This window comes from Zerene cesonia, chromosome 16, assembly GCF_012273895.1.
Source record: "Zerene cesonia ecotype Mississippi chromosome 16, Zerene_cesonia_1.1, whole genome shotgun sequence".
Lineage (NCBI taxonomy): Eukaryota > Metazoa > Arthropoda > Insecta > Lepidoptera > Pieridae > Zerene > Zerene cesonia.
The window spans coordinates 5,279,406-5,288,011 of record NC_052117.1 but is presented as its reverse complement, the minus strand read 5'-3'; the positions used below and the strand labels follow the sequence as shown (position 1 = coordinate 5,288,011).

General features: G+C 31.2%; 1 protein-coding gene across 2 annotated transcripts; it reads left to right on the top strand.

Annotated features, from left to right (window-relative positions):
- The first annotated feature begins 448 nt into the window (after window positions 1–448).
- Window positions 449–7,763, top strand: LOC119832852 (probable serine/threonine-protein kinase DDB_G0282963). Of its 2 annotated transcripts, none has more exons than XM_038356645.1 (5): window positions 449–791; window positions 1,346–1,430; window positions 2,197–2,371; window positions 2,517–2,600; window positions 2,863–7,763. In XM_038356645.1, the coding sequence occupies exons 3-5, from the start codon at window positions 2,261–2,263 to the stop codon at window positions 5,188–5,190; spliced, it is 2,523 nt and encodes an 840-aa protein (XP_038212573.1). In that variant the 5' UTR covers window positions 449–791; window positions 1,346–1,430; window positions 2,197–2,260; the 3' UTR covers window positions 5,191–7,763. The 2 variants fall into 2 exon arrangements, with proteins under 2 accessions (XP_038212573.1, XP_038212572.1); XM_038356644.1 differs by having other exon boundaries at window positions 1,258–1,430.
- Window positions 7,764–8,606: the final 843 nt, after the last annotated feature.

Genomic DNA, 8,606 nt, shown 5'->3' with positions numbered 1-8,606 from the left:
TTCAAATGCCCCTATATTTGCGGAAAAATAGATTAACAGAGGGCTAAAAGAAATACAGCTTCATTGGTTGTGTTGAGGATGTTTATGCAAAGTTCGCAAAGATAGGGAACTATTATAACTATTAACTTTAAGAACTATCATAGCCAATAACGTGGCGTATGCAGCTTGAGTTGGTTCCATCTGTGTCTCGCCCCTTGCCCCCTGCTCTTTGTCTAAACATCTTCGTTAAACGACTATGGATTATTGGATTGTGTTACGGCCGACCTATCATTTTATTATGTATATATTTTATACCTACAGCATGTGTTGCGCAGACACTTTTTATTATTTGTAAGTTGTTTTTTTTTCGTCTCTATGGGTAGTTTTTATTACAGGGTTGTATGTTAAAAAGTATAGAGTATAAACAACTGACATTATGCGTACGTCAAAAACGTCAATACCCAATACATTTGTTACAAAATCGCGTCCCAAGTAAAATCAAGTTATAAAAATCCAATGTAACTGAAATATAAAATACAATAAGTTTAATAACTTTCCTCATTTCTCACAAATTAATTTTAAAAACTCACGATTGAAATTATCGTATACAACTTGAAGTAAATATATGATACACTATTCGATTTAATTTTTATTTTATTTTCTCATCAGCTTATTGATAAAATAGCTGTTTTAATCACTTTTCGTGTGACGTGGCGTAGATATTTACTCACAAATCGGGTGTTAATTATGTGAAATGTGAAGTTAAATTAGTTATTTGAGTGATGGATGAAAGCACAAATTCCCCTTGCAAGGTAAAGAATATCTTTCGTTAATAATTTCAATGCACTTGCAAGAAGTAATTATTGGTTCTTGTTCTTAATACTTCACGATTATCATAATTTTCGTACAGATGTATAAGTTTTATTGGCGCATGATACGCATTTGAATGGGTTTTTCATAGTAGGAAATTGACAATTTATTTTTTCTAAATATAAAAATGTCAACTGTAGTAAATAATAGATTGTTTACTTTCATAACTTACTTACATGTTATAAACGTTTTATTTTGCTACTAAAATGTTAATTTTTAATTGTCTCATACTAATTGTTTAGATAATAATCTATTCATTAAAGTATTGAACTAATATCATAACAATTACGCACAACGCTTTTCTTTATTTATTTGCGGTTTCCATATTTTTGTTTGATATAGACACACTATCCGTTACCATTTCACATGCTTCTTTGATTTTATTTTGATATCGCACACAATTACTAGGATTGCAATGAAGGTGTTGAGGCACAGTTGCGAAAGGATTTGGAGCACCTGAGGCAACACCTCGCTGAAAAGGATGCTCATTTTGTAGCTCTCGAGGCCGAGTATTTCAAATGCAACGCACGGGCTACAGATTTAGATGAGCAGGTCAATACCTGGAGGGAAAAGTATGAACGGTAAGTGGGCATTTTGAAGGCAAGTAAGAATTTATCGTACATTTTGCAAAAATGGACGTTATCAGAAAAGAATACAAACATGATTGATATTGCAAAGAAAACTAGATCACAAAAGCTTCAAGCCTTTATTGATAGTTTACATAGAAGAATTGTTTGAACAATTGTATACCTATTTACTAATAATAATTAGTAAATGTATGATAACATGTCTTGTAATCAATTATTTAATCAGTTATTAAAATAATAAAGGATTAATGAATTACAACACAACTAGTAAATTTTCCATGCACATATTATGGAGTACAGAAATATGCATGAATACTGACTTCTCATGCACTGTTGTCTAATTGTAAGTAGGAATGCTTCTATCTTGGACACTTTAATTTTTTACAGTAAGAACATACAAATCAGCCACATGTAAGTAACTGCACTTGGACAACAATGCATAATATATTTTTTTAGCAAAGCATTTTATATTCATTTACTTTTGTGCTGTTTAGATACAATTGAAACATTCTGCAACAGTGCTCTTATTTAAAAGCATTATTTGGATGTATGACAACTCAACTCTAATTAAAATTTAAATTCAATGACACTAATTTACTATTTATATTGTAAAATGTTGTATGCAATGACAGTACAAATGAATAAAAACATATGGATATAGTATATTAAATGGATATCATAATTATATCCAACTATCATAGTAGTTAAATGTAATAATACTTTACTATCATCTTCATAATAATATTATGATATATTTCAGGCTATACGATTCACACAAAAGAGTTCAGAAATTGAATCAAGTGTTAGAAGACAAGCTGCTGCAGATGGTTGATAAGATGAAGAGTGAAAAGAGCCAATTGACCAAGGACATTGCTACTTTGTCTGTGCGGTTGGCGGAGTCAAAGCATAACTACAGTATGCTACAGAAAGAGAATGTAATAATGAGTTATATTGAGTAGTATTTATGTTACTGATAAAGACATTTTAATTAAACAAACAAGAAACATTACTATTTTTATTTTATATTCAGTAAAATATATGTATTATAACATAATCCTAATTCAATTTGAATGTTTACAGGAAAGATATAAAAATGATATGAATCTTGCAATTCAATTGTTGCAATGCAAGCCTGACAACTTTGTATCTCAAAAATTGGACAATGTAAGTAACAAATACTCGATTTCATCTCAAAACAACATTTCTGTCCATTGTCTTTATGTATAAATTATTCTCGGCTCTGATATCTGAAGCAATACTGTTTGACAAATTCTTAAATATGTAAGGATGTAGAAATTGTTAGATTGTTCAAATGACATATAATTCTGGTATGTCATTCTTTGATGGTAATGTTTAATAGAAAAACAAATGAATTGTGGAAACTTCTATGAAATTCATATTATATTTCATTATCATTTTGTTTCAGCTCCCTGTAGATACACAGGCGCGAGTATCTCAGTACGTCATGTCGAAAACACCAAAGACAGCCAGTTCAGCGGCTTCAAAGACCGGTAATGATATTGATACATTTGACGCAAGTGAATATGAATTTAATATTTCAGCATCTCTTATGTCTAAAATACTTGAAGACAGCATTCAAGATACAGTCACCAAGCATTGTGATACATGCACATGTTCCAAATCTCAGAGCAAACCATTTTGCTATAATGAAAGTTATTATACTGTTTCCACACAGACTCAACTTAGTGGGGAAATGAAGAATTCTCTCTGCCTGAACTGTAATACAGATATTAAATCTTTGAACTCGGGTTTAAGCGTGAGAAGTGTGTCGCCTCATGCTATCAAGGTTATTAATGAAAAAATTAACAATCACAGCCCGAGTCCCATGTTCATAGTTCCACAGACATTGCCTGTGGAGACTAAAGAAAACGTGCCATTAATTGAAGTGGCTAAAGCAAGTACTGTAATTGAAATTCCGTCAAATGAAAAGACAGCACCGGAAGTAAACACGCATGAAGTTAACATGGACATACAAAATGAGGTGTTTACTAAACCAGATGAAATAAAGCGAAAAGATACTATGAGTATGGAACCTACTATTCATCATAAGCTATGTGACAGAACAAAGACTTCTATCTCTAGTAAAAAAAGCAGTATTCATAGTGTAGGAAATGAAGACTTACTAATCAAAGACATTCCAAATGCTAAAGAGATTAAAGTTAAAAACCAAAGTCCTTATGCAGACTCATTGCACATAAGAAAGCATTCTCATAGTTCCTTGGGCAATGGTAGTCGAACATCGTCTGTAGCTAAATCAACTGTAAGCACGCATAAATCTACCAATCAAGTAGGCCCCGGGCCGCGATTCTGCCACTTACGCATGCAAGCTGGCTCAAAAAACATTTTGCTCGACAACGCTGAACCGGATGTTCCACCGGTTTTGTATCGACGTCAAAGTAGATGTAACGAAAATTCTATATTCAAAGATCTAAATGATGGTATGGACAATTTTATAGATTTGGAAAAACCAGACGACGATGCTAAGATTAATAGCAACAATGAGACGGTAGTGGTTGAAAGTACGCTCATAGATGTTCATGTTGATAATAACAACAAGGATTCCAATTCAAGCAATAAAAGCAATTCAATAAATCCAATACTACTGAATGTTGTATCTTCGGCACCATTACAGCCATTGAAGACGCATAACTTTGCTGCTAACAATGAGCATATAAATAATAATGAACAGAGTATTACAAGTCAACAGAATTCATGTGAAATTGACAATTTATTGAGCGATTTCACTGTTGAAAACACAGTTCCTAAAAAAGATACAACTCGAGATGAAGAAAATGCTAAAAAAGTCGATGAGCCCACCCCAACCGATAACCATGATGTGAAAATATTTAATTTCGATCGTTACGAACAAAACAAGGTAGCTAGTCAATATGCAAGACCTCTAAAGAAGATAGATATGTCACAATTTCATACTTTGGAAAATACAAAGATTTCCAAAGATGCTCCTCCTCAGGGTATATTACCCAAGTATAACAAGAAAATCGAACCAGCCCTTAAACCCACAACACCAAATATTGTAAATGTCTATCCAAACTTGACACAAACACATTTGAAAGTTAACGAAACTACTAAGATATTTACAAATGAACAGAGCACTAGCTCGCTATCTAGTGACGACAGCGCCGCTATGTTGCAGAAGCAACAATTGTTGCGCGTGGCTGAATGGGTCGAAAAGAATTTAGAACAACAGAATAATTTAAATGATCCATTGGAAGACGAATGCAGTTTCGCAAACCGTGCATTGCGACGAGACAATAAAATAAACAGGCTCACTGAAACGTTAAATGAACTGGCCCTTAACATGCCACACCCTGTTAGTAAATACTCTAAATCTTATAACCGCGATGCTCGTAACAATTGGATCCAGAATTCCATTGCGACTCATGCTAATCCAGAGAAAGCAGCTAAACATTCAGCTAACATAAAGCTCATGAACAACGTCGCCAAAGAAACAATATTTCCAGTTGACAGTGGCGACGTAACGGTAACGGAAATAAACGATAATACAAAGAGTCCAACTAGTAGTGAATTTGACCCAAACAAAGAATTAAGAGAGGCTCTTAAAGCCAAAGGTGATAAAGATATATCGCCAGAAGATTTGGCGCGAATGGAATACAATGTCAAGAAATTTTTATTGAGCGGCCCTTATTGGGTGAACCCGAATTCGGTTGGTAGAAGCCGACGCACAAGCAGCAAAACTGAGACTGATGTATAATTCCAAATGTAGTTGTCTAAATAGATAACATTCCAAATTAATTCGGAACAGTGTTCATAATTTATTTATATTTACATACGCTTAAATACGGCTTCTAATTTATATAGAGTTTTCATCGCTAAAATGCTTTTGCAGGACGTACCTTAGGTCTTAATTGAAATCTTGTGATGTGTGTAGAAGCTTTATTGTATAATTTAATCATTGTTTTTCAGAGTATTGTCAATCCTTTCCGAAAGTTTGTTTTCATGTTTTATATCGATGTTTGTGCTCCTAGTCTGTATTGATAAGTATTTTTAGATAGAATTATTATATAGTATAATGATTGTGATTATAGCTTAATGACTTGTGTTAGTATCACAATTAAGTGTCTATCTTAATAATATCATGGTTAGTGGTGCCGGGTAAAATCTAATTACGTAGAAATCGTTACCATATTCATGTGATATAATGAAAAAAAATTATCTCAAAAAGTAGTCTTCACCGAATAAAGCCCAGAATATATTTTCAATAAAAATAGTTTCTATAAAAGTCAATTGTAACAGCTCAACAAGAAATTTGTTCTCTTTGATAGTGGTAAAGGTGTATATTTCCTAAGAAATTTTCCTGAAAAATCTTATGATATAATCAGTATATATGTGTACCTATTTAGATTTTACCTAGGCGTCGCACATATGCAAAATACTGCATTTAACAAATTATTGTATCTTGGGCAAATTTATACCAATGTAATCTCCATAACAAATGCACATTCCTTGTTAATATATTATTGTATAAGCAACTGTATTCAATATAAGACTTGGCTGAACTGTATTATGCTGTAACCTCCACGTCATTAAAATTCTGATACATTCAAGCATCACAACTAAATATTATTTGGGACATAACAAGTTTCTAAAATATGTGATAAATTAATTAGTACACAATGTACAAAATTATAGCACCACTATTTTGTAAGGATGGTTAAGGTGAAGAATTAATATCTCTTTGATTAAAACATGTATTTTATTGTAATTCTTTTCTGTTTCAATTTTTTTTTTATGATAGAAGCTTGCAGTTTTTTTAGAATGAAAATAGAATCTATAGTAAATAAACCGGAAAAGAGCTTCGTTGCATGTTCAATTTATAATATATATCTAATATAATAAAATAAACATTTAATCAAAGAGATGTTTATTTTTTTCAGAATTAGCGCTTTTCATATAGGAGAAATATTTTTAAATTGCAAGACAAAACTGCTTTCGTTAGATTATACACCTTACGGTAACATTTGCCTGTGTCAGAGTTGATGGAAGTATATTTTATTACACTAAGAACAAGATAATATTCTAAATAGATATGATATATTGTGATCGTACTTTGATATTTATTTTATAAGGATTATAATCCTATTGTAATAAATATGGTGTTATTTTTATGTGCAATGATTTTTTTTTATTTGAATTTGATTTTTTTTATGCAAAGAAACTACATATTTCACATCCCTAGCAGCTATGGCATCTGTTCGTGTGTTGCGTTTCTGAGCTTTCCTTTTGAATTCCCTTCATATTTTTTCCATATTCTAAACTTATAAGTTTCTCCTGAACTCGTCAAATAGACCGATGAGTCACTTTTCTTGCACACCCTAAAGGAATATCAATATGAGGAAAAATTACTTCCACCAGCTCGGATGGTTCTGGATTAGATGTGATTCTTACTATGCGATTCAACTAAGAAAGGGAATGTTTATGACCTTTATGTGTCAATTTTATGTCATTACTTGAAAATCCATCCTTTTTGCATTTCTGACTTGTTAGCTGAGATTATTGTTAATTCGTTTGAAGTAACCTATGACGCAGAATCGTCCTATTCTTAGTTGATCCGCATAGTATATAGCTTTGTTCTTATTAAACCGTAACCTTGCGTACACTAAAAAGTCCACATCGATTCCGTCGATAAAACGTTATTGGAAATAGCTAAATATATACACTAATTATTTATGCTTTTTGCTTACACGACAGACAGCTGATTAAATATTTTACTATGTGTAGTGTATTTAATGGGTGTTTTAAAAATACTTTAACTGTATAATTGAATGGATTTATATTTTTTAAATAGCGTAGTTAGGGTAATGAGAGATTAGGGTGGTACGTGGAAATTTTTGCTATTTTTCGTGTGTAATTTATAGCACAATTTTGAAAAAATATTAGCATCCGACTATTATTCCAAAAATGACATTTATTTATTTATTCGTTTTTATTTGAAATATATGGTGCGATTTAACGACAATTTTTTTTAAACTATTTTTCATTATTTTATATCGAATTTAATTACTTTATTAGGGTTGTATAGGAAAATGAGGTTGTACTAGAGGCACAAAGTACGTGGCATTATCTGGATAAGATGTATAATGATTTGTAATGGTGTAGCTATGATGATCTGAACGATTTTTATATTAGTTTAACAAATAAAATTTATCAGCACGATGAATGTTAAAGATTTTTTTGGTATGACAGGAAAAACATTATGCTTTTATTATTGTCGACTTAATTTATATGTGTAAAGAATATTATCAGAAGCGTATATGATGATCTCATGTATGGATATAAATTCTTGAACCGGTAGTATTTTTGGTGCCGATTTTTTAAAATACGTTTCTACATTTTTATTATATCTAGCCTAATTTATGAATTATATATAGAAAAATTAATTTATTATTTTTGAAAAATATTTATATCTTTCCCTAATTTAAAATGGAAAAAAGAGTCTAAATACATAAACCACTTCACTTAATTCCAAAAAAATCATAGATAAAAATATAAAATATTACGCTTCTTATAATATTCTTTTACAATGAATTAAGACTATTTTTGTTTTTGTTGAAACTAGTGTTAAGTTGATAGATCTGCTTGCTGAAATTTCACGAGATGCTACATACATAGCTTCGGCGGCGTAATTTGTAAACGTGTTTATTTATTAAATACATGGTGATTATATAGTATTTTATTTTATACCTAGATAGTGGCATATGGATGGATTTAATCATTTAATGATGATTGTTTACTGCAATAACATGACATGTGAACATAAAAAGTTACATATTTTAACTTTACCTGTAATTTTATGTTTTTAAATAGAATTAAATAAATAGAATTTTACTATCATATGGCAATTGGCTTTGTTAAATTTCTTTTAGAGTGATTTTCAATTAAGTGCCATTTTAGGTGGGAATTGCAATAATACCAGTAAAGTACCGGAATAGGTTTGAACATCATATAGCTGTCTTTTAAAGTACGTAAGTAAGAGACTTCAATAGCAATGAGAAATTGTAACCTGGGAATTATAATTGTAAACAGCTTTCGCACGATTAAGTTAGTAAGCAAAGGCACCAGCGAAAAGCTGGCGGAAAATCATGGTTTTAGTTTTTTGCCACATGTTTT

Coding starts and splice junctions, on each gene's coding strand:
- LOC119832852 (XM_038356644.1), top strand. CDS start 762: ATGGATGAAAGCACAAATTCCCCTTGCAAG. Junction 1,431..2,196: donor TGGAGGGAAAAGTATGAACG/GTAAGTGGGCAT, acceptor GATATATTTCAG/GCTATACGATTCACACAAAA. Junction 2,601..2,862: donor TATCTCAAAAATTGGACAAT/GTAAGTAACAAA, acceptor ATTTTGTTTCAG/CTCCCTGTAGATACACAGGC.